Source organism: Centroberyx gerrardi, chromosome 12, assembly GCF_048128805.1.
Source record: "Centroberyx gerrardi isolate f3 chromosome 12, fCenGer3.hap1.cur.20231027, whole genome shotgun sequence".
Taxonomy (NCBI): domain Eukaryota; kingdom Metazoa; phylum Chordata; class Actinopteri; order Beryciformes; family Berycidae; genus Centroberyx; species Centroberyx gerrardi.
Genome location: NC_136008.1, coordinates 5,980,272 through 6,006,257, shown reverse-complemented (window position 1 = coordinate 6,006,257; position 25,986 = coordinate 5,980,272). Strand labels below are relative to the sequence as shown.

At 42.6% G+C, this 25,986-nt stretch overlaps 2 protein-coding genes across 2 annotated transcripts; both read left to right on the top strand.

The window, feature by feature from the left end:
• The first annotated feature begins 936 nt into the window (after positions 1 to 936).
• On the top strand, positions 937 to 12,877 carry LOC139931015 (ubiquitin-conjugating enzyme E2 E1-like). Its single transcript, XM_071924381.2, has 6 exons — positions 937 to 1,017; positions 2,263 to 2,443; positions 3,547 to 3,597; positions 7,951 to 8,083; positions 11,167 to 11,314; positions 12,590 to 12,877. The coding sequence occupies exons 2-6, from the start codon at positions 2,292 to 2,294 to the stop codon at positions 12,685 to 12,687; spliced, it is 582 nt and encodes a 193-aa protein (XP_071780482.1). The 5' UTR covers positions 937 to 1,017; positions 2,263 to 2,291; the 3' UTR covers positions 12,688 to 12,877.
• A 4,496-nt stretch (positions 12,878 to 17,373) lies between these two features.
• nr1d2a (nuclear receptor subfamily 1, group D, member 2a) lies at positions 17,374 to 25,979 on the top strand. The gene is made up of 8 exons (XM_071924395.2): positions 17,374 to 17,793; positions 20,384 to 20,611; positions 20,732 to 20,820; positions 20,940 to 21,084; positions 21,435 to 22,171; positions 22,351 to 22,536; positions 23,760 to 23,970; positions 24,587 to 25,979. Exons 1-8 carry the CDS (start codon positions 17,763 to 17,765, stop codon positions 24,784 to 24,786), a joined length of 1,827 nt encoding a protein of 608 aa, XP_071780496.1. The 5' UTR covers positions 17,374 to 17,762; the 3' UTR covers positions 24,787 to 25,979.
• Positions 25,980 to 25,986: the final 7 nt, after the last annotated feature.

Genomic DNA, 25,986 nt, shown 5'->3' with positions numbered 1-25,986 from the left:
TATCCCTTTAAACTGTGAATTTGTGCTATTAGGCGATTGTATTTATCACCAAAAGCTTTGTCTGTTGTGATGATGTTATGATGTTAACCTTTATGCGAGAGCCTGGTAATTTAATCCAGTAATTTAATCACACTGACCCAATAATAATATCTTGTCAGTCATGAGTCATTGCTCCACTTGAGCGCTTTGGTTTTAAAGTTTCTGTTTCTGAATGTAAAATGCAGGGACTTTGTCATTCCTTAGGTTGAATATAAATAATACAATATAAAAAATACAACAAACTTTCCAGATTGTCCCATTTAAACTATGAATGTGTGCTATTGCATTTATCACCAAAAGTTTTGTCAATTGTTGATGTTAACCTTATGTAAGACTGGTAATTTAATCCAGTAATTTACCTAATAATAATATCTTGTCAATCATGAGTAATTGCTCCTTTTCCCCACTTATCCCAGGGAATTTAGTCAGTATAAATGGGTTTGAAGTTTCAGTGGCAAATGAGGTTAGATGCAGGGATTTTGTCTTATAAATGCCTTAGAAATTGACTCCCCATAATATAAAGATTCCAGATTATGCCTTTTAAATGAAGATTTGCTGTCATTGCATTCATCACCATAAGTTTTGTCAACTGTTGATGAATTATGAGACTGTTACTGATGTTGCAGGTGGTCTGTCACGTTATTGATCATGGCTAGAATCTACTCATTTCACCTGATTATTAGATATTTATTAGGCATGGTCAGAGTGTCATGTCCTGTAACTGAAAGATCGCAGGTTCGACCCCTGCAGCAACCACGGGTCCTGCCGAAGTGCCCTTGAGCCAGGTGTTGAACCCCTGCCCTGGCTCGCTGTCGGTCAGCCAGGTGTCTAAAATGTAAACATATAAAACGCAGGCGGTCCAGATTTCGGAGGACCGATGCCGTACAGCGCTCTGCAGCCGCGGTACTTCCGTTCCGCAGCAGGCGAGAGGCAGTCACCAGCCTAGACAGTGGCGGAGGTCCAGACACAATAGAGAGGGTAAGTTTTAGCGACAAAATAGCCGCTTTCCTTGGATATTTCACCGATTATTCAAACAACACGGTTCAGCCCGCTGCCTGCGTGTATTTCCAGGTGAAGTCGAGGGAGAACAAGCCGTTATAAACAGGCTGCAAGACAAGCAAACAAACAAGACGGTCGTGGTTAGTTGGTTGTTCGGAAAAAGGCTCCGGCTATGTGCTGGATCGGACTAGTTGTTGGCCACTGACGCGTTCAGTGTTTTCTCAGTCCTGAAATACAACGCTGTAACGCTCGAATTTTAAAGTGCATCGTTGTGTGTGTAAAATCTGCACAAACAACGCCAGATAATGTAAGTGGATGTCGGTTAACTTTAAAGGGATGCTTAGCAAGCAGATTTCCCCATTCCGCTCCAAGGAGTAGCCTGAGTCGGCCCTAAAGTCGAGGCCCGACTGTTCATTGCCAGTTGGAGTTTGGGGCTAACGGTAGCAGGTTAACACTAGCTTGTGGGTGAAAATACCACCTCGGTAATATGTAGCCATTCAATTATTAGATATGAATAGTATCTGGGGGGGGGGTGACGTGTGTAAAATGGTTAACGTTATGCCAGTTCAGTGAGCTAGCTTGTCAGCTAATGGCAGTGCGTCCATCATCACGGAAACGCTACTAGCTAACGTTATAGATAGATGTGGTAAACCAAGCTGAGGAGCTAACGTTAGCTTTGTTTGCGCCCCCCTCCCCTCCTCTATTACACACACACACACACACACACACACACACACACACACACACACAGCTACCAAGTTACTAACCTTTCACATCTTAGGCTTTTCACCACTTGAATTGATGTTAATACACTTGCTTGTTGGCCATGCAGGTATATTGGATTTTTGCTGGGGTTCATCACTCTTTAAGGTCTGTGTTTCCTAATAGCTGCCTACCAACCTAATACTTAACTCTGATGAGCTTATTTCTGGCTGGAATGACACTTCCAAGTAATTTTAAGACCAAGGTGGAAATTTACCACCAGTGAAATACTGCTGAATTTAGGTCTGTCTATTCTAATGGCCTCTTTGGCAGGTAACCAGCAGTTGCTTTCCTTAAACATGCAAATGTATGGTTATAAATAGTGAAGGCGGCTGGTGAATATTGGAACCCATCAGCTATTGTGGCCTGTGCAAAAACAAATGAGTGCCTTGCCTCGGTTAGGACTCACTATGAAACTGCTTTGGCTCTGCAGCTGTGTCTCACTTTACTGCGTTACCCCAGGTTCCTGCTCTTCTCCAATCCAAACCGGTATGTCGGATGAGGATTCACGTGCCAGCACCAGCTCTTCCTCATCGCCCTCTTCCTCTAGCCAAAACAGACAGAGGGACACGCCTTGCAAGAAACGTGAGAGCAAAGCCAGCATGAGCAAGACCTCCAAGCTGCTTTCCACCAGCGCCAAAAGGTAGCAAAAAAAACCCAAACAGCATCATTATGAAAGGCATAAGATTGTATAGTGATGAGTCAGCTGTTACACCCTGAGGTGCCTCACGGAAGGTCTCACTATCACTCACCTTGTTCTGAGGAATTTTGCCCTTCATCTCTAATCTCTGCTTTAGTCAGATTGCTCTCTGGTCCAAAATAAGGTAATACTTTGGGATTTGACTTTGACAGAAAGGCACACGTCAATAAAATGAGCCTAAATGTAGTCAACTTAAAGGGAAAATCCACCATGAACTACTAATTCTGTTAAAAAAAAAACAGGTATTGGCAATGCACCTTGCATTTCTGGGTCTATTTTATTCTTTGGTGGTGTATTTTTCTCATGGATAGCTGGACAAATGTGGACAATGTTATGTCACGCTTGGAAATTTCCAGCAGCTGCAATGTAGTTTGACAGCAGAAAATGTTTCAATGATCTAAAACATCTGTGGTAAACGTCAGGTTTTGGTGTTAGTCCTCTCAGAATCAAAGAGCGAGGGCTTCTTTCTAGAGCCGCCATTTTGCACCGAGAGACGCTCAACAATCATACAGGGAGAAATCCATCATAGAAGAGGCAGAGAGACCAGTTTCTCCACCATTTCTCCACAATTTCTGCAGCAACACGACATGAAGAGTTTTGAGTAAAGGGTGTGACTCTCGCTTTTTGACACAGAAAAACTCTCACTCTCTTGCTTTTACTACTGCCATCACTATTGCTATTGCTCTCTCTCCAGCTACACACAAAACCAGCAGCTGGATGCAACAAGTTCGGGCCCGTTCTCTGGAGGCATTTTGTTTGGAAAATGTAGGAAATCACTTACTGATGTAGACGAGGCAGGTTGAGGGAAAGTGGGTACACCAGAAAAGTAAATTACCACACCTCATCACAAAATAACTCCTGGAAAGCACTGAACATCGCAGATTGACGATATATAACAGCGTAAGGGTGTCAGAGGTAGAGTTTTCCTTTAATTAATGCCTTTTCTGTTTATGGGTGATGGGCATCTTTTGGCGTCTTTGTGATGCCCAGCTTTTTGGGGAATGATGTACTTTGCCAATGGCTAATTTGAATCCTTTTGTGTGCAGGATTCAGAAAGAGCTGGCCGATATCACACTGGACCCTCCGCCAAACTGCAGGTGGGTTTCACTCTAGATCAAGGTCCGTATGGTTCCCGTCCAGCACTGTATTGATGTGATGTGAAGTTTATGGAAAAGACTGCAGTGTTAACTTTTTTTCGTTCAGCACTGGTGCACCAACACAGCAAGATAACTACCATTACTGCTTGAGAAAATGTGACATTAAAGTGGCAAGCATAATTTGACTATATTTCTTTCTAAAATGCAAAGACGTGTCATGCAAATGTTTGAGAGTTGATGTGTTTTATTTGAATTTAAGTATCTAGAGAAACATATTTAGGGAATGCATGAGATCCCTAGCTGGGGCTGAAATGTGGATGTAGAGCTGAAACTAAGATTATCCTCAATGATTACAGAGGAAACACTGACACGGGTTTCAGGACTTTGATAAGACTGACCTTCCTCCCACTGGGTTTATGATAGTGTAGAGATTATTCAAACCATCCTTCAGCGGTTCAAACCCCCGTCACAGTAATCATCAGCCCTGCTGAAGTGTCCTTGGGCAAGACACTGAAGCCCTACCAGCTCCAGGGCTGCTGTTCTGCAGCTGAGCCTGACCTCTGACCTCCGACCTCCCTGTGGAATGGGGGGGAGAGGAATTTCTCCCATCGGGAATCACTAGATCAACAAAAAAAAACAACCTCAAGCCACAGGCAGGACCAAAAAAGAACACAAATTGGTTATCTGCTGCAATCTGAAAGAAAACACAATACACTTTTTAACAACTGAATTTTTGTTGTTACTGTTACTGACTTTCTTCTGACTTCATTGCTGTACAATAACAGCTTCTAACAAACAGAAACATGTTTCCTATTATATTGAGTGACAACTTTACCTGGACCCACTAGAATTATCTTTTTGCAAAAAGGCAGCAAACAAAAACGGCAGAAACACTGAAAAGTAACAGTACGACCTACTGAAACTAAGTGAATTGCCTTATAATTCTGGAGAACTTGCAATGAGGCGTTCAATGACAAGAGTCAGAAGTTGATAGAGACACAAAATCATCCTTGAAGGTTGATGCCTACCTTTGTGTCTCCGACTACATCATGACTGGAGCATGATGATGCTCTCGATTATGTCTTAAATCTTGGAATAAGGATGGATGAGTGTGACTGACTCTTGACAATGAAGGACACTGTGATACGGTGGCAGCAACAGGCTTATACCATTTATGGCAATATATTATAAACTACCTAATTAGAAGAGTGGGATATGACAGCTTAAAATATAACCTGCCTAAATAAATGATGGATTAGGAAGCATATTGCATTGACTACTCAGAAAATAACATCAACCTTGATAACTTTCTGTGAAAGGGGAAGGTTACATGTGGGGGGGTTTTTAGTGACGGTGTTAATGGGAACTGAATTCAAGAAAGCTACATCTTTTTTTCCTGCCTTCCCTTCATGAGAGGAACTGTAGTGTTATTACTATACTGAATTTTCAGAATTGTTAGGCGTGGTAAATAGAAGAACTGGAATTGCGAAAGTCCCATCAACACTCATTCCTATAAATAGATTGGAATAGGAATGTCCCGATCTATTATTTTTTTATTTATTTTTGTCTCTGATATGGATCCAGGTTATTAAATATAGAGTGCCGATACCAGGTATTGAACCAATATTTCTGTAATTTTATTTTTTTAAACGATTAAACAGCTGTGTGTCCTCTGTTAGCTCCCACTTCTATCTGTGAGAGCTGGTTGCAGTCCTTCGAGTGACATTTCTTCAAATGCCTGAAGGAGTGTTGTAATTAGCTCTGCTGCTGCCACTCCTCAAAACGTCTGCATTGCAAACATTACAATTAGCTGTTTGACTGCTTTCGGTCTCCAGTTTAAAGTAACTCCAGACTGCAGAAACGACTGCTACACAGCTGCTTTCTAACCATGGATGGTGGATGACACTTGATAGTGTAAATTGATCGTCGGGAGGAAATAAACTAAACAAATGGATCGGAGGTTGATGGAACAACTTGTAGCTAATACGATGCATCAAAATTTTGCCGGGAGCCGATCCGATTCCCAAACCGGATGTCGGATGGGCTCGTCCCTAGATGGGGAATCATAAAAGGAGATGATCAGAGGCAACAAGTAGCGAGGCTGGAGGTTGAACGGCAGTCCGTTTAGAAGGAACATGCTCGTACCTTTTTTAAATTGAGCCACTTGGAAGTCAAAGCGTTTCATGCGATGGAAGTTTTCGTCTGTTACGCTTCCAAACACGTCTTTAATACCCAGTTAATTGGCCCAAACGACGCTCTCCGGATTGATTATTCTGACTTCAAATATGTCGGCGGGTTGTGCTGAAACTCTGCCAGAAGTCCATGTCAGCGCTGATCAAAAAGCACAGTGTGGCACAGCATCTCTCCACGCCCCCCCCAGGAGTTTTGGATCAATACTATTATGTCTTGTACTCATGACCCCCGGGGGGTTTAAGACCACATGTTCAGCATGTAAAAGGGATAAAGACTGGGCTGCTTTGAGGAAAATCAATACAGATCATGATGCATAGACACATCATCAGGGATTTGCTTTGAATGGAGGCGTCTGCTGAATGATGCACGGGGGAATAGGAACTTTCCCCACTCAACGTTTAAAAGGGAAATCCCCTGAAATTGTCTTAATGTGCTGAAGTAGTCATTCTGCTAACGTTTCCCCAAGGTTTTTTTTTTATGTTTTGATTTGTGAGTGCTCAAGGTAATGTTATGACAACATCAAATTGCATTGATTTATGGACATTACATGGTAATTTCCCTCATATCTAAAATTTATTTCGACATTTTTATTCCAAATGCTAGATGTTTAATAAAGATATAACAATTTGACTATTAAATGTTCTTTCAACCGTCTCAGGCAGTGCAGTTCCAAGATTTTACATGATTGATTTTTCCTTGATCCTGAGAGCTTCCAAAATCTTGGCAAATTTTGGGGACAATTGGGTCAAAATGACAACCTAAAAGTCAATTTTGGTGGAATTGCCCTTTAATGGTGCATGCCAGATGGAGCTTGAATGGAAGGCAGCACACAAAGTCCAGTGCTGAACAAAGAAAATACAATGGCATGAACTATACTAACTAATGAACTATTCACATGAATGCAAAGGGGATGAATATGCAGATTTCACACTGTAGAGCAGTGATTCTCAACCTTTTTCATATCAAGGACCCCTAATTTACTACATATTAGGGCCACAGACCCCCATTTGATGAGATTTTGTCTCTCGGACCCAAATCTGAGAATATTTTTATTGTCAGATATGATTTTGTCCAGAATTCCATGACTATCTGTATTGTAGGCAGAGAGATAACAGAGAAACTATGATCAAAACAGTCATTCTTCTACAATCTCTAACGTTAACATGTAAATTAAATAATAGTGAAGTTTAACAATTCATCAATTTGCTGGGGACCCCGTGGAACACCCTCAAGGACCCCTGGTGGTCCCCGGACCCCATGTTGAGAAACACTGCTGTAGAGCACACACGATACTGATTACTTCATCGATGAGGATCCAATTGGGTCAGTTTGAAGTAACTGTATAATCTATACTGACACCCTTTGTCCATTCACGTGTATTGTCTTAATGAACACCCAGTTTGGGCTGAATCGCTGCACAAGTAAAGCTCAGCACTAGGAACAGGATTCAGTGTGTGGTGGATATCCTTTTCTTTCAGCTCAGCAGTGACTTGAGGTTTTTTTTTTTTCCCCTGGGCATGCGAAAGCTCTGTTTGCAGTGTGCATACATTTCTTTTTTTTCTGTGTTTGAAGTTTTGCAGCAGTGTTTTACATTTAATGGGGCAGAGTTTCCCTGGTGGTAATTTTCCAACGTTAATAGTGAGAGAACTACCGTGAACATTAGAGTTCACTGACGGACAACAAAAAAAATCATTATGATTGTTTTGCTGAACAGTACATTTTAAAATATTAATCGTGATACATGTGGACAGATTTTTCTGTATTCTTTCAGCACTTGGTTGAAATACAATGAAAGATTTTCTCTCTACATCTAATATGATTAGTAGGGCAGTGGATTGTGTCCACATGTATGAATTGCGATACATGTGGACAGATTATTTTGTATTTTTTTCAGCACACAACAGTTTGAGAATGAAATAGAAACACATTGAATTTGCTCAGATAAAATAAAAGATTTTCTCCCTACATCTTGCATTATTAGTAGGGCAGTGGATTCTGCACAGCACCAGAAAACATTCTTTAGGGGGCCGTAGGGGGCCGTCCTTTTATCTTATTTAATAAACTGCAGCCTGCTCCACTATAGAAGTTGCAGTACCCAGTCCTGCAGTTTCAATATTTATTCCAATTAATTCTAAGTGAGGCTGACTTTTGTGCCTGCAGTGCTGGCCCTAAAGGAGACAACATCTATGAGTGGAGGTCGACGATCCTGGGACCACCGGGCTCCGTGTACGAGGGAGGGGTCTTCTTCCTGGACATCGCCTTCACACCCGACTACCCCTTCAAACCCCCCAAGGTACTGAGATTATAAGTCTCTGGAAACTCGCCACCACGCAACCGGCTGTTGTCGCTGCCCTGCTGTCACAGCTTCAAATTGTTAAACGATAACACAGCAAAATGACAGGAAACATTAAAGCCGCACTAGGCAGCTTTGTATGTTGGCGGCTCCAAAAGGCAGTTTTCTTTAATACCCAGAAATCCTGCAACATGAAGTCAGTAAACGTCACACAGCACACTCATGTTTACCAACTCGGCCGGTCTGTGATGCTTTATACCAAAGGAAAAAAAAAAGAGACGAGAGAGGAATAGATCTAACGTTGGAGAGTCCAGCTTTCTCTGGACGGAGCGCTACTCACTGCTGTTTAGGAGACACTTTGGATTTTGCTCTTAAATTTCAATTTTTTGCTTCCTGTGGACGGAGAAGAGTCCATACCTGACACCAGAATTTAATTTGGGCAAATAGGGTGAATCTATGGTGTCTCAATTAGGGAGGATGGGACACTCTTCTCTATTGCAGCCCCACTTTGCCATTTAGACTTATCAGAGTGTATTTTTATGTAAAAGCTCTTGCCTAGTGCATCTTTAGGCTATAGAATAACTTAAAACAGCATGAAATCGCACATTAAGTTGTTTATAAAGTGGCCTTCATACAAGTTAAATGTGTTTTAGACATTTTTGTTTTCATCCAATAGCTACTGATGCTTGTTTTGAAGAGGTGGGAACAGAAACAACATAAAGTGCTTCCTGTAGGACATTTTTACAGCTTCCCCTGCTCTGGCATGCTAGCAGCACAATAGCACCGCCATACAAACAGTCTCAAAGCATCAAAGCAGGATTTTCATGGCAAAATGCGAGCAAAATCGAATCTGTGTGTAAAGTTTTTATAAAGATTTACGTTCCTAAGTGTGGATCTTACGCATGCCGGCTATAGTAAACAATACAAAATGCTGCTGGTCCTGGAAAAACTCAAAAGTACTAATCTCTAAATATTTTTCCATCGGTCCTCTGTGCAACATTAGTTCTTAGTTTCCATGCCGGGTATTTATAGGATGCCACACAATGCTGCCTAACAAATACTAAATTAGCATGGTTTTATCATTATGATCAGTCGAGGTGATTTTTCTAATGATTTGATGCTATTCATGTTTGTTTTTGTCTTTTCAGGAATTAAATTATCAATTATTGTTTTTCCTCTTTATACTCTTTATTTTATTCGTGCCCCATGCATCCATATTTGAAGTTGAAAGCATTTTCCACAGCCTCTACAAATGACTAGATGGGTAGTGATTCATTTTTCTGTCCCCACAGGATTATTTGGACCAATTAAGCTACACTGTGTGACAGATATGGTTATTATGGAGGCGATGAAAACACCGATCCCAATTTAAAAAGTAGTTTTTTGTTTATTTTCGCTGGGATAAAACAGAGAAATGAACTCATTAAAAACACAATCACACTGCACAATGATAAAAGCGCAGGAAGGACAAAAAAAAACAAATTTGTTCCAGTGAGATAAAAAAAACAAAAATAAAAACCCCAAGGGACTTATGAAAACATCTCGCCACAAAACAGCAGAAACAATGAAAACCTGAAAATTATAATTGTTGATGCCATTAGAAACGAAAGCAAATGGATTGATAAAAGCTCTTAATGAGACTATTTCTGAGCTCTCTAATATCACATCATTTTAATCTCTGAAACATCTCTTTTTTTTTTGGTCCTCTGTGTGTGTGTGAATGAAAATTGGCAGGAATGATGACAAAATGCAGATCTGGATCTTATTCCAGTATGAGCTATTCACTCAGGACAGCTCACTTGTTTCTAAGTAAAGTCAGAGTTTCAATGCAGTGTGAGTACACCGACTAACAAGTATTTGCAAAATTAATGAGGAATTGCTGGTTTGGTGTAATATTTTGTGAAAGCAAAAGTCCCAAAAGCCTCGAAGGAAGTGATCTTCCTGTCATTGTAGTGGAGATTATCTGAATTTCCTGGCAGTCAGAAGTGCCTTTGTTCAGCCACCAGAGGGCTGCGTCTCCTGCAGAGCCACAAACTGTTTCCTGTGTTTTCTGTTGCAGCGTCTGAAGGCTTCACGGAGCTCAGCCTTCTTGTTTCTGCCACACTGAATTACAGCCACAAACCAATCTTTACACAGATTCTAACACTGAAATTGTTTACCTTTTGAACAAATGATCCACTAAATTAAATTAGATTCAATACAATAAAATCATTCCATTGAAATGTATGATTACTAGTGTGGCTTTGTAGTAAATTCAATGAAGTATTTATACAAAGGACTGAAAATGAATGTGTTATTTCAGAAGTAGCAGACATATAACATACTTATACATATACTGGGTTCCCACGATCCTTGAAAATCCTTTAAGGTTTGCGGACTTTAGAAAAATCTCTTCTGGGAGAGTTTTTACTTAAGTATTGATTGCGGTGTCAATGTTGATGGGAATAACATGATGTGCAACATGAGGTATCATATGTGACTTATCTTTTAGGATGAATTTTTACTTGGTTGAGTCTCAGAATAAAGCGGCGGCCACACTGATCCGTTGTGTCTGACCGTCTCCGTTCATTTAAATTAATTTTCACTGAGAGCTGTCTGTTGTCCGGACAGGACTGGTGATGCGTCCGTCTCCGTTTTGACGGACAGAAAGTTCAACCCAGTTGAGCTTTTTCTGGATGGACAGATTCATCGCCGTCCGTTTAGCCAATCTGAATCGTTCCTACATTTGTTTTGGAAAAAATAGGCGTCGAACACAGAGACAACGGTACGACCAAAACAAAGATAAAACTGACAAAGCCTGGTAAAACTTTGGCATGATTGTAGGTATTCCACGTCAATTTCTTATTTAATTTATACTGTATAGTCTTCTTTTATCTAATGAAGTAGCTCCGTTATGAGCAAAGCCTTCCTGTTCTTCTGCTCCGCCCGCCACAAACCAACAGACAGAAATATATCTGTCACTAGTTCTGCCCGTTTTCTGATGGATCAGTGTGGCCGCCGCCTAAATGATAGCAAGATTAACAATAGTAGGAAATGTTTCTGATGCACCGTGACTCTGAACCGCGGTGTGTTTGTGTCTCCAGGTAACGTTTCGTACGAGGATCTACCACTGCAACATCAACAGCCAGGGGGTGATCTGTCTGGACATCCTGAAGGACAACTGGAGCCCCGCCCTCACCATCTCCAAGGTGCTGCTGTCCATCTGCTCCCTGCTCACAGACTGCAACCCAGGTAAGACCGGGAGCGCTCGGACCGCTGCGTTGATGAAGGCTGCGTAGCCTGAACACCTTAAATTAGAATCAGTGTTCAGACAGCACAGCAGGCAAGTTCAATTTGTTTTTCAAATCTGATCTTTAAGGCTGACTGTCCATTTTGTAATTTACATGCACCAGATCGGATTTGTGTGTTTAGAATAATAATTTTCTGTCACATGACGTACAATCCAGACGTTTGCATGCTGACTAAAGGCATGTCAACTGTGGGTGCAGCAACATCCGTTTCAGTATTTTCCAGTCACGGTGCAGAACACATTTATAACACGAGACAACATCAGCGACAGAGGAGGCTGCTGTCTGCCATGTTGTCGAGGAGGCATGGAGCTTCTTCATCTGTCCAGGCACAGCTGCTGTTTTACTGTCTCTCCTCCATGTTTGTTTTTCTCTGCTTCACTTGTCATGTCGAACACTTGACTGAGTTGCGTTTTCAGAGGTGCGTTCTGAATTGCTAAGAACAAACCGACTCATATGGGATATTTGGGTGGGACTCTAGTGCCAGTCGATTGCCGGTAAATTTTTGGTGTGGTTGGTAAGGTTTTCGATTCTACCAGCCACCTTGACAGGAAACAAACTGTCATCTGGAGGTCCGTTTCTTGTTTCTGTGAATCCAGCTGGCTGGTAAGACTGAAAGCAGCTGGTGCATTTTAGGGTTCACCAGCCACTGTGGCCCATACAAATAAAAGTAAAATAGTTTCCTTCCCTGAACTCAGGGCAGGACATCTCAGGTTTTCTACTAGTTGGTGGATATTTTACAGTGGAAAACTATCTGATTCTGACAGAGAAAAGAGCATGTTGACAGAATAAAATGTACTTTCAATCAGGAAAGGCATTCTAAAAAGATTGATTTTGAGACAGGTAAGTGGAGGTAGTGGTATCGGTAAATTTTCCAAAACACCTCTGCCTAACAGGATCTTCACTTCCGTTCGCCATTCACCTCTCTTTCTTGCTTGCAAATGAACAGAAATGTCAAATGATAAAACATCATACCTCTCTTGAGCCAAATGTTGATACGACTAAAACAAAACTGACATGTCTGCTGAAGAAAATATAATATTAATGGCTGTCTCCTCATTTTTGTACCCTTTTTGGCGGTGAGAAGTGTTTATTAAACCCTTTGGGATTTCTTTGTCTCTCCCCAGCACAGTTTGTATTTGTCTCCCTTCCTCTTTTTGTCAAGAGTTTTATCATTTCTGTGCAGATAAACTAAACCTGAACCTCTGTTTCCGTCCAGCCGACCCCCTCGTTGGAAGCATCGCCACCCAGTACACGACTAACAGAGCGGAGCATGACCGAACAGCCAAACAGTGGACGAAGCGATACGCCACATAAACCTGCAGGGGGCGGCGGTGTGTGTGTTGGGGGGGCGGGGGGAGGACGGGGGGAGGGGGGCGGACTCCGGGCGGTTTGTGTTTGGGGGTTATTTCTATCTCAGATTTTTAGTACTTTATTGTCTGGTATATTTTTTGCTTCCTGATTAAGTTATCTCCACAAATATGGTAATAAAGAAAAACAATGAAAAGGAAGTGTTGTTTGCCTTTTTATTTTATTTTTTCTTAATTTTTCAAATAAGAAAAATCTTAGGACTCTGTTGAACAATTTATAACTAAAATTGATGCTGCGTATACTTACCAGACACGTTTGAACATCAGTAAACCTATTAGAATAACTATAATATTAAAATTTCCATGAAGATGTTTTTAATATTTAATGTTCTTTTGTGTGTGGATGGCCCTTTACCACATTTTCACCACATTTAGGCTTCTCACATAATTTTAGAAGACCAGGGAGAAAACCCTTAAAAGCTTGTGTCAAAAGGTTTTTTCAGATTACCCTGGTTTTCAAATTCTGGCTGCAAATTTTGATGCTTGACTGGTTCTCTCAGCATACTTGACGTCATGTCAGCTAGCCGTTTGCTGTCAAACATGTGCCAAACAAACATTGGTGCTGGTTGCAAAACTGCTTTCCTTGCCTTTCTACATCTTCCTCAACAAACAATACTATTTGAGAAAGGATCGGTTAACTGTGTCAAAGCATCACCCCTAATACCAATACTGCCAATACTTGCAATAAACTGTGTCACTGCATTTGTCAATACAAGCTCTTGAATCCAGGACTTGCTGAATATCACTAAATGTGTTGAATTTGCTGCAATGATCTTTGTAAAGTGTGTCTTGTTCAGGATGATGTTCTCCTGGAAATAGCTTCAGCTTTGCTTAGACACAAGGCAGCCAAGGCAATGAAAGCTTTTTTTCCAGTCTAGCAACATGAGAGTGCCTTCACTTTCTGTTGTGGAAAAAGACTTTATACTTGACAACACTCACTCACTGGAGCCTAAAGCAAGAACTGTCAACTCCCCTCAGTCAACACATAGCTGTACACATACTTAAGTATGTATGTATCTTCCAGTATGTGTACAAGCAGCTATGTGTTGACTGGAGGGTGCAGTGACAGTTTAGATAATAGTAAAGTTACAAATACTACAGATATTTAGCAGCTATGACCCAGATTGAGGTTAAATATGTGCATCAGAGAGGTGGGAGCCGTGCACTTAACCCCAAACACTTCTGACACTCAAACGCACTCCCCCTCCCTCAAATATCCAAGCCGGGTTTCTACACAGCGGCCTCTTTAAATAACACAATGAATAGCTATGGCCTACATCACAGATCCTGTGTGTTGGCAAGTATACACCAGAGAAAGAACAATAATATCAGGAGGTGATAAAACCATCTGGGCCTGCAGGGACGAGCTTTGTGTTGATGCAAGAGCTTTTTGTAGCTCACAGTAAAGGCCTAAAGCTGAACTAGTCAGGACAGCTATTTTAGTGCGATATATGTACATGTTATTGATGTATTCATTTTGCAGTGGGTTTTAATTATAACACTTCAAAATCAAGATCTTGGCAGCAGCCTAGAGGTTAAAGTAGCAGGCTTATGACTGGAAGGATGCCGGTGCGAATCTCAGACCTGTGACAGAGAAATGTTCCCCTCCCTCAACAGCTACAGTTGGGGAGCCTGCGGTTAACTCGCTGTGTATGTAACTGGATGAGTGTAAAGCAGGATGTTGTTGAAAAATATTAATGCATGCTCAGGCAATCTTCCCTGGGTAAACAAAATTAAAAACAAAAAATATATATATGGGTTTTCTGCAGTATAATTTGATTCTCTGCTGTGCATCCTGTCCTGTGCTTTAAATCCAATAAATATTCATAACATCCACACACACTTAATGGAAGTCAGTGGCTAATGAATTTCAGCACCTAAATATAAAACATTTTTTAGATTATTTTAGCCCTGCTGTAGCAAAAGGGGTCCAGACTCATGAGACAGTGTCAGGAGTTTGAGTTTTAATGTTTTCTTGTAGTGACAATTTGTTGAAATAGAGAAATGTATTTAAAATGTGATTTCTGGCGAGGTAAAAAAAAGAGTTTAAATATTATTTCACTAAAACAATGGTGTATTGTTCCACTTCTGAAATACTTCTGATAGCTGAATAGTGCAGTGACTCTTCTTGATCACATTTCCTGCAATGACTGAAGCGTTTTACAGCAACCTGAACTCAGGCCAGCCGGTCATCTAAATCCTGTAATTACAGTTTCACTATCCACAAGTGTAAATACACTTGCTTTTTAAAGGCTGAGCAAGTGGCTCCGGACTGATTGGACTGACAGGCTCTCTGTTACTACTGTAGTTTATAGTAGTAAGTTTCTGACAAGGCAACAGGTAGATTATGATCTCCATATGAAAGGTGTATTTGCAAAACCCAACATTTCAGTTCTGGAAAAGAAGAAAAGTTACCTGATGCTCAGTATTGAGTATTTTAAGAACACACCTGATTGTACGCAGGCAATAAATCACAAACTTTATCTTTTCTGTGTTGTCAGCAGCTATAAACAGTGATTAATCATTTACATGTCATCATTTACATTTATATCAATCATTTACATTTTAGGCCTTTAGCTGATGCTGCTGTCCAGAGTGTCAATGAGGAGAATAAGCTTCACTCCCTGTATCACCAAAAATTGCAAGCAACTAAAATGAAGGAGTGCAAAGGTCAGGGTCTCCAAGCCCTAATCACTATCATTACAGCACTGTTATTAGCTGCTAATGATACTGAGAATACTTCTTTTATAATGCAGCATATCCAAATAACATGTGTTTGATAATATATTAAGCTACTTTGTGTATAAGTGGGGTGTGGGGCTCTCCAGGGATCTGTGGCGTTCCCCGTATGACAAATAGCTGAATTTTACTTTCATTTTACTCTTTAGAAGATAGCACAATTGGAAAATGTATAAGGAAGTCTATTTTGTTTATAGGTTTGTTACTGTCTCCACTGTAATTATCACCCCACCTTCACTATAAACAGTTAAGTAATGCTGCATAAAGCTACATCTAACACCAAAAATGTTCTCAGACCTTCAGGGGCTTTTAGGGAGTCTCCTAGAAAAATGAGGAATAGTTTTATTTCATTTCTTCTTTTTTTAGTGCAAACACGGAACAGTTGCAAAGAAGTCAAAGACAAAAATAAAACAAACACATTAACATTCAAAAAGTGCCATGAATACTGCATGATGACAAGACAATGAGTTGTGTTGTTGTTTGGCAGATGCTCATTTCATTTCATTTCTATATTAATTTCACTGTTATTCACTTTTAGCACAGTGAGAGAGTGCAGAAGCATGGCTACTGTATACTGGGGACAGTGACACACATGAGCAAAACACAGTTATGTAATTCTGCACAACTGACATCCAAAATAAATAAACATAAATCTTCTCAGGTGGGGTTGCTTGAGACAACCTTATTACATGGCATGTGAGTGTGTGTGTGGTCTAATTCCTATCTATTTGGGGGTTAGGGTTAAAGTGAAAAAGGTTTAGGAGCCCCGACTGAGAAACCGACTGGGTTAACATTCACACTAATACAATAAATTCTACTTAAGAAAAGTGTTTGATGTTTGCTGCAGTTCGTTTGTTGGCTGATTTAATTTAGAAAAAGAAAAAACAGTGGCAGGGCTTTAAGTAGGCTAATTCTGTAATTAGAAGTAATTGTGTCAATATGTAAAAAATGAAGAGGTGGCACATCTTCCACAGTCAATAACAAGATACCACAAAGCGTTTATAGGTTGAAATGCATTGTGTGTAAGTTGGTACCTGGATGCTTTGTGGTATTTTGTTGTTGACTTTGGAAGATGTGCCACTGCTGTTCATTTTTTACATGTGGACACAATTACTTCTATTAAAGTGATTGGGTTTTTTTTGCATGCAAGGAACCCCTGCTCCTGTTTTTGTCTTGTTTGCTCTGCCATTTTTGGGCCCTCACTCTTTCCAAACTATCGTCGGATTTATAATTCACAAACAAGCACATGTATTTTCCGACTAGAAAAACACGTGAACGCCCCCTCAAGTTGTAGCAACGTGAGATGTCACGCTGTTCTTTGGTTTCTGCCGTTCTGACCACGAACGCATCATAATTCCCTCAGCATGCTGCTGCGCTGCTGCAACGTGACCGCTGTACCCTGGTTACGTTCGAAGCGCGTTTGGCTCCGCCCCCCCGGTGTTCTGAAAGTGTGTCACTGGGTTAAAGTAGGCTCGTTTGAGAACACAACCTGCACGCCTGGAAAATAGACGAAAGTAGTCGAGTGCAGTCAGGCGAGAAATCAACAAGCTGAACACTCCCGACTGCACACTCACTGCTCTTTTTCTTCTTCTTCTTCAGTTTTGTTTAATGGCGGTTAATAAACAATTTAAACGGTACATTACCGCCACCCACACGACCCAGACCTTCACTTATTTGTATTTTAATGTAGGCATTTATGGAAAATATTACATAGCGTTCGGCTTGTTGATTCCTCGCCTGACTGCACTCGGCTACTCTCGTCTATTTTCCAGGCGTGCAGGAAGTCATCTCTGACTCGAGCGGCCGGGCGGAGGGGCGTGGCCGAGAAATGGGTCACATGGGCAGGCCACTATTGAGAACATTTAGTTCTCTTGACTAACCCGGAGTCACACACACAACAAGGGGGAGTTCCTCTACTTCTGCCGGACCCGACTTGCTCTTAAAAGATTTGTTCTTCCTCCCACACTTGCAGCTCACTCTACCCGAGTACAGGGCGTTTTACTGGGGGACGGAAAGAAAACACTCCGGTGATATTTAAATTCAAACGCTGGATTTGCTCTCTAATGAGTCACCGACCCGGACTTGTGATTATCTCCTAAATAGAAACCTGATATGCGCTTCGGCAGCAGAATCTCTCAACTCGCACGACTTGCAGCACAGATTCGCCAAGTTTAGAGACTCTGGTTGTTTCGGTGAAACTGGCGAAGTCGTGACAGCCAGCTGAATCTAGTCCAGCAGAAGAAGTTGCTGTTTTTCTGAAGAAGCTAGATTTCCGGACCGGAGATGCCTGAAGATATTGGAACAGCCAAGCCTGGTAAGACGACAACGTTTCTAATGATTGCTGCATAAAAAAGAAAAAAAAAATGAATGCAGGGGTTACAGCAGTTTCATTGCATGCATTGACTGTGCAGCAAGTTGTTGCAGTGATAGTTTCACATTGAGGAAGTGTGTCCTCTACAAAGATCTCATTCATCCCCAGTGCTCGATTACAAATATGTAGTTCAAGTTTTATTATGCCTTATCTCGCTAATTGGGCTGTAACAGGGGATTAGAGGAAGGCAAACCCATTGAAATCAACTGCAGAAGAGTTAACCCACATTTTTATAAACTGACATTAATCTCTATGACATGAATTCACAGTATACATAATTGTAAATAATATAAAACCGATGCAAGCTATAAGAAGATTTTTTAAATGGGGGCGGCGCAGGAATGAATGCTGTCCTGAAAATGTCATTGATTTTTTTTTTTTTGTTGTTGCTGTGATGCCTCATCATTGTAATCATGGATTGCAGGTCATAAAGTTTGCACACATCTTTAAAAATTAATCTACTACATCACATTCAGCCTGCACCGCAATAAAAACGTTATTGCAGCCCGGTCGGCGTGTTGTAAATCGGGGTTAGGAGTGCCAGTGCGGCGCTAGGACGCGGATACATTTACATTTGACACAACAACAGTGTTCCACTTCCCCGGTCGCTCTCACATGGACAGCGTAGCCTAGCCATGTGCCCGTGTGTACACGCTTCCCAGGAACTCTCCTCTGATTGGCCGAGCGGAGTCAGCCCGTGCGAACACGCTTCGGCAGTACTCCGCTCCTATTGGCCGTGACGCAAAACGTTGCATAATCCTTCGCACAGAACTCCGAGCGCAAGGCTAGACTGCAAGGTCCACGTGAGACGAGGAGAGACAGTAGCGGGTGACCTAGATTTTTTTCTTTTTTTTTTTCTCTCTCTCTCTCTCTCTGGCTCCCTTCTTCTTCTTCCCTTCCACAGAAATACATGACAGGTCCACGTGTGGGTGGGTTGTGAAAGAGAACAGTCATGGTTTAGGTTAGGTAATCATCTGCTGTGGTTGTAAGGGAACACTAAATTTAGTGTATTGCAGTGTTACAGTAAATGAAAAAAAAAACTTTATTTGTTATCACCAATGGAAAAAAGAAACTAATATCCCTACAGGGACTTACAATGTCTGTTTTTTTAACCTTTATTTATGCATGGAAAGTTGACCAAGCACACTTGGTATTTTTCCAACACCGCCCTGCCTCACATGGATTCAGCTCTACACAGTCACACCTGGGGGTTAAATGCCTTGCCCAAGGGCAGTAGTTGTTGAGGAAGGGGTTTCTCAGTCACTTTCCCCACCCACACTTTACCACACTTTACCACAGAGATTTGCCTCTCTTGCCTCCAGGCAACCGCTGGCCCATTTGTGCTCCTCAGTAGTTTATGTTAGTGACTTTAGTGTACTGTTAGGTATTTTAAGCTCCTGTGCGTGGTTAGGATTAAGTGTTTCACATTAAAGATAAAAATAAGACGCAGAAACAAGCTCAAAAAGAGGACCGCAGCAAAAACAAAGACATGGTCATTAGGGCGAGGGTGGGAAGGCTTGCATGTTGCATCTTCTTCTTAAAAAAAATAAAAGACTTTTAATATAAAGCTTCTTCACAATTGCTTAATTTCATAATGTCTAGCCTAGGATCAACAAAGGTTTTAACTGTGAATTCCTGCTAGAACGCCGTCACAGGAATTGTTTTCTCGTTACATAATCACACTGGATGTTTTCGCTTGGGGGTTTTTTTTTTCCCCTCCTCTCTCCTACAACTGTTACGCTGCTCCGGTGCTTTAAGTGACCCCCGTCTGAGCCTGTGTTTGGCTGAACAGTCAGTCAGCGGAGCACGCTCCCATAGCATAGAAACCCAGGCATGTTATGTAACAAGTGTTATCCAACCAGCAGGCTCCGGAGGTGATAAAGCAGCTCAATCACGGCAATGCATAGACCAACCAGGAAAGCACACACTCAGATAGCATTCCTGCTGCTATAAAGGCGTGTCAAGGAGACTTAGTGTACTGCCAAAGGTTTTATTGTTTGTTTGCATGTGGAGGTGTTTTTTTGTTTTTTTTTAATTCTGGTTTAAACTTTAACTCTCTGTTCATTGCTGGCTCGCACAATAAAGTGTATAAAGGTAATAAAGATAAAGTTTTTTTTAGTCAAACACTGGGAGTCAACTGTTTGCGTTTTATTGTTTGTATATGGATTTCACCATTTACAGCAAAACAAGGTGTTGGTTGTGCTGAGATACCAAACGTTGAATTGTGCTTTCACTCGACTTCACGGTTCATTCATCTACATTTTAAGCATTTAGCTGACATTTATAATCCAAAGCAACAGTGAACAACAATAGAATATGCTTAAATTCCTCCATTGCAAACATTACAAGCAACTAATAATAAGGAAAGGAGAATAAGTCAAAACCTCAGTGCCAAGATACCGAATGTAACAAATATTCCTGCGTATGATAGAGAGTGCTAGGTAAATAAATGGGGAGAAAAGGTGGAGAAGGTGTTTTTTTTTTTTTTACATTAATTTGCTATAACACGTCACTGTCTCTCCCCTCTCCACAGGAGGAGTCATAGCCTACATTTCCTCTGGCTCCGCCTCCAGCCCAGAGTCCTGTATGAGCACCAGCCCCAGTAGCGGCTACCTGTCGACCTCCCCCACCCCGCCCCGCCCCTCGCTGCCCAGCCGGGCCGTGGGCATGGTGGTGGACATCGCGCCGCCGACCAAGCAGCGCAGCCACGGCATGGAGAAGACGGGCCGCTCCTCCACGTCCGCCAAGAGCAGCATCACCAGTAAGCAGAGTTACCCGTAAACGCTTAGCAACGGCTTCATAAGAATACGCGAATTAGATATCTTGCGTAATCGAAACAATCCGGGGAACGTGATTTCACTGGTTATCTTTGTGTTGGCAGAAATCAACGGCATGGTGCTGTTGTGCAAGGTGTGCGGCGACGTGGCCTCAGGTTTCCACTATGGCGTCCACGCCTGCGAGGGCTGCAAGGTGAGACGAGTTCAGACCCTCCTGGAATGCCGTGTTACCTTTCGGCCACTTTCATTCACATCCTCACCCCGTTCCTTTTTCACCGGCCGCTGCTCACCCGGTATCTTCTGGTTCCTCAGGGCTTCTTCAGGAGAAGCATCCAGCAGAACATCCAGTACAAGAAGTGTCTAAAGATGGAGAACTGCACCATCATGAGGATCAACAGGAACCGCTGCCAGCAGTGCCGCTTCAAGAAGTGTCTGGCCGTCGGCATGTCCAGAGATGGTGAGAAAAGGCACTTTGCATTCGAGTTAGGATTGGTTTAAGTGGAGTTTAGCACACAGATATACAGGAAAATACTAAAACAAGTCTAGAGTTTAGCAGAAATCAGGCAGAGAGGAAAGAACCCAAAGAAGGCTTTTGTCAGGGCAAGACAATGGTGAAAAAATGAATTCATGTTGGCTTTTCTAGTGGAGCTCTATGGCTGCTTTTATTATTGGATTTTACCAGGTTTTATATAAGTTTAGGGTTTGCTTTTAACGTTGGCGATCTAACAATTAAAGCGTATTCTACTGCATTCAATATAAAGTCCATATAGTCTTGATAAAGGCTAATGGCTGTTCATCCTCTTTCAGCTGTCAGATTTGGCCGCATCCCAAAGAGGGAAAAGCAGAGGATGCTGCTGGAGATGCAGAACGCCATGAACAACATGATGAGCAACAACAGCCAGCTGCACAGCATGCTGCACGGCCACCAGAGCCCGCCGCTCCCCATGGAGGCGCTGCCCAACGACGGCAGCCCCTCGCCCTCGTCCTCCTCTTCCTCTTCCTCTTCCTCCGCCTCGCCGTCCTGCTCCAACCCCTCCTCCCCGCAGTGCCCCCAGGACTCCGAATCCGTGGTTTCCATGGACACCAACTCCAGCTCCGCCTCCTCCTGCGGGTCGGACAGCGGCGAGGACGAGGCCGCCGTCACGGTGGCCGGGCGGCGCCAAGACGCCTTCGCGTACGGCCCGCAGAGGTCGCCGAGACAGAGCCAGGGGGCGCCCTCGCCGGTCCCCGTCGCCCTGGAGACGGGCAGCGACAGCCGCATGGAGGAGCAGCAGGAGAGCTGGAGCTGCTGGAACGACAACGTAGTCATCGGAGGTTACCAGCACAGTTCCTATAGCAACAGCCAACACGTCACTAACGCCGCCTACAGGGAAGAGAGGGGAGTTTACCAGCAGCCTCAGCAGCAGCAGCTACACAGCGCCCCTAGCTGCGAACCATCAGAAGACAGCCGCAGCCTTCAGCAGAGGCAGCATGACTTCAATACACAAACTGCCTCTACTGGTTACAGTGGACCAAGCAACAGTGTGGACAACAGAGCGCACCTGGTGAGTGTTCGTTAAATCGACCAGTTCGACTATTACAGGTCAATAGTTTGCTAAAGGAGATAATATTACATTTCTTAAATTTTGAAATAATATCACTCCAGCGATTTCAGTCCATGGAGCAAGAAAAGGCGTCTTTCCTCTCCCTGACGGCCCCGTGGTCTCTCCCTCTGTTTGTCCAGGTGTGTCCGATGAACGCCTCGCCCTACGTGGACCCCCGCAAGCCGAGCCAGGAGATCTGGGAGGAGTTCTCCATGAGCTTCACCCCCGCCGTGCGGGAGGTGGTCGACTTCGCCAAGAGAATCCTGGGCTTCCGCGACCTCTCCGAGCACGACCAAGTCAGCCTGCTGAAAGCCGGGACTTTCGAGGTGAGAAGGCAAACGGGCAGAACCTAAACACATCTTGTTATTTTGTGCTCGCTTTGAAGTCGAACAAGGCATCCTCTTCAAATACCCTGAATATAGCATCCGCTGTGGCTTTCCCCAGCGAGCTGAACAGTCAGCTGTGTGTGCCGCCTAATATTTGCTCTGATAACAGTTTGAATGGAAATGAAAGAGACTTCACAAATTCTCCATGGGCCCGATTCAGACTGCATAAAATTACATCGGTATTAACGCAGGTTGAGATACACACAGTGGAGCCTTTCTCATTCAGACTTCAACTGTTCGATGTACACTCAGAGTTTATTCAAAACCTTAGTTTCTTTGTCTTTCCAATTGGTGTGTTGGAAAATTGGGCCATTCATGTCTTTCTGCTGAGGCATTGCCTTTACGCCTTTTTAATTTGGTTTTGTTTGGGACGACAGCACACAAATAGGACATTAATTGGATAAAAACATCAGAAAATGTACTTTACAAAGCCTGAAATGATCAATCAAAATTAATCAAATCAAAAATAAAGTTAATATTAAAATTTCTTAATGACAACTGCTCTCTTCTAAACTCGCCAACGCAAGCCGCACACATGGCCACGCCCGCGCCACGTATCCGAAAGTTTCCTGATCCTATAAACGTGTTCCTCTGACGGTGATGTGTAGACAGTTGATGACATCTCTGATGTTGGGAAAGCAGCACAACGCAATCTGACCTTGACCGTGCGTCAGTGGCCAATATACTTTACATTCTTTGGTGTGTCGCACGTTACCCGGAGCAACACAGGAGGAATGTTGGCTGTGTGATCTGGCTCTTATAAATCATCTTCTAAAAGTGTTGAAGCCCGACAGTATCTATGTTAAACTCTGGTTGCACCGGGCGTCTGACATTTCTTCACACCCTCTGTGCTCCCTGCGGTGCCATCTCTTTTGATGATCCCTTAAAAAATTCAGTCGACCTGTGGGTGGGTGGGTGTGTGTGTGTGTGTGTGAGATGAAACTGTGTATGAGTGTGTATGGGTCAGAGGAGTAAGGCGTGAGAGCAGATAAAAGCGCATTCCATGAAGAATTTAGCAGGCTGAGGTCGTCATGATTGAATTGATTAAATGTTTAATTTTAACGACACCGGTTATTGCTTCAGGTTTTTGCGATTCAACAATTCATAGCCTAACCTAAACCCTCCTCTCCACCTTCCTCCTCCTCTTCTCTCTCGTCTCCCAGGTGCTGATGGTGCGTTTCGCCTCCCTGTTCAACATGGCCGAGCGGACGGTGACCTTCCTGAGCGGCAAGCGCTACAGCCTGGACACGCTACGGTCGCTCGGCGCCGGCGAGCTGCTCAACTCCATGTGCGAGTTCAGCGAGAAGCTGGCGGCGCTGCGGCTGGACCAGGACGAAATGAGCCTGTTCACCGCCGTGGTGCTCGTCTCAGCCGGTAAGCACGCCCGCAGCGGAAAGACACTATAGAACATCTAGAAAAGTGTCATACCAATATAGCTCTACTATTACTGCTAATACCACAACAAACTAGTTGTTTTACCATTACTGTTGTTACTACAGTGTCCAAAATGAACACAAACCAGGCACCAAATGCCAGTAAAATTTGTTGATCAACATCATTTGCATGTTCTCAAAATTTGTCCCTGCTGTCCACCAAACACTCTCTAAACGTGAGCCAATCAAATGAAAGCTACACAATGGCTCTGTATCAAACTGGCTCCTGATTGGCTGCCTGTTACACTGCTGTACACAAAGCAGCTTTATCTAAACTTCTGTTTCTCCGCTGCCTGGATGTTTAACTAGTCTAATGTTAGTTGAGGGTTAATATTAAAATGTGACACATTCTAACTTAAACAGTGTGTGTGTGTACATGAAATAGCATTGAAAACAGGTAGGGTGGCATATTTAAATGGAAAATTATATTATTTTGGCTGGTAAAACAAAACAAAGTTCATTTCGGACACTGCGTTACCACTAATACTGTTCCTGCTACCCAGCGTTGTTCTCCAGTGTTTTAACCTTTTTCCCCCCTCTTCTTGTTCTGGGATCAGATCGCTCTGGGATCCGGGACCTGAACTCAGTGGAGGCCCTGCAGGACAATCTGATCCGGGCGCTGCGCAACCTGGTGATGCAGAACCACGGCGACGAGGCGGCCACCACCTTCACCAAGCTGCTGCTCAAGCTTCCAGAGCTGCGTTCCCTCAACAACATGCACTCAGAGGAACTGCTCTCCTTCAAAGTGCACCCTTAAAAAAAAAAAAACAGCTTCCTGAGGGTGCATCTCTACCCCTCCCCACCCCACCCTCCACCTATGACTTTGACAAGAACATCTTATTCCCTTCACCCTCCTCACTCGACCAACCCAGTTGCGTGTTTTCTTTCTAGAATGTATCGAAAGTTATTTTTTATTCTATTTTTGTTAAGTAGACCCCGGACGAGGGTCTGAAGAGAAGAAGAATATGACATGTACTGTATTTATAGAAGAGATAGATAGCTTGAGCTTGTTGCACACAAAACACACGGCGAGTGCACGTGTGTCCGAGGTTCTTTAGTTTCGCAGAGTTAGAGGCACTTTTCTATGTTCAAGAGCAAGAAGAGTACTTAACTGGCTTTATCAAATGATATAGAGCAGAAACCAATTAGTCATTTGATTTATTATTATTTTTTTTTTTAGCTTTTATTTTTTCCTCCAAAAGCCATTTAATTCCAAAGTGTATTCGCTCATGAGCGGGGTGAATGTGACAAACAGTATATACAGTATAATACCGCATGTTTATTTGGTCCAATATTTTGACTGATACATGTCGGCGAGACAGGCAAGCTATTAGATAATGTATCGAAAAGAATGTGTGACGATCGCTGCTAATGCATGGCTATCCTTAAGCGAACAACTTGTACCCGGATCCTCCCCCCCCCCCCCTTTTTTGCCTCGGGAAAGCGTTGGTTTAATGTTGTTTCAACTGTTGTTTGTGTGTATAGTGTTCTATTTTTGTCCATTTTTTTCAAAAAATGTGTCAAGTCCCAGTCACCTGCCTACACACTGCCTCATAACTCCGGGGAGTCGATCATTTTAAGCAACACTACATTTGCACATGTTGTTTAGGAGCTGCCGCCAACCTCGTAACTCAGAAGCCACGCATACTGTGACACAACATCATGTATAGGCTACATGTAAAATGCAATCACGCTGCAGTGTTTTTTTTCCGCCGATTTCCCACTTTCCAGTTTTTATGACACCATGTTTTTTTTTTTGTTGTTTTTTTTTAATCCAACTTTCTGGGCTTTCAGCATAGCACTGAATTTGCAGCTTATATTTCTCATCCATTTTGTTGAAATCTGTTTCTTCTACTGGCAATATTGCAATATGTAAATAACTATGTATATCTCTCATGAACATAGAAATATGAATATGTTATAGTATGAATAAATACAAGTGAAACATTTGCTGTGT

Coding starts and splice junctions, on each gene's coding strand:
- LOC139931015 (XM_071924381.2), top strand. CDS start 2,292: ATGTCGGATGAGGATTCACGTGCCAGCACCAGCTCTTCCTCATCGCCC. Junction 2,444..3,546: donor CTTTCCACCAGCGCCAAAAG/GTAGCAAAAAAA, acceptor TTTTGTGTGCAG/GATTCAGAAAGAGCTGGCCG. Junction 11,315..12,589: donor GCTCACAGACTGCAACCCAG/GTAAGACCGGGA, acceptor GTTTCCGTCCAG/CCGACCCCCTCGTTGGAAGC.
- nr1d2a (XM_071924395.2), top strand. CDS start 17,763: ATGCCTGAAGATATTGGAACAGCCAAGCCTG. Junction 17,794..20,383: donor TATTGGAACAGCCAAGCCTG/GTAAGACGACAA, acceptor CCCTCTCCACAG/GAGGAGTCATAGCCTACATT. Junction 22,172..22,350: donor TGGACAACAGAGCGCACCTG/GTGAGTGTTCGT, acceptor CTGTTTGTCCAG/GTGTGTCCGATGAACGCCTC.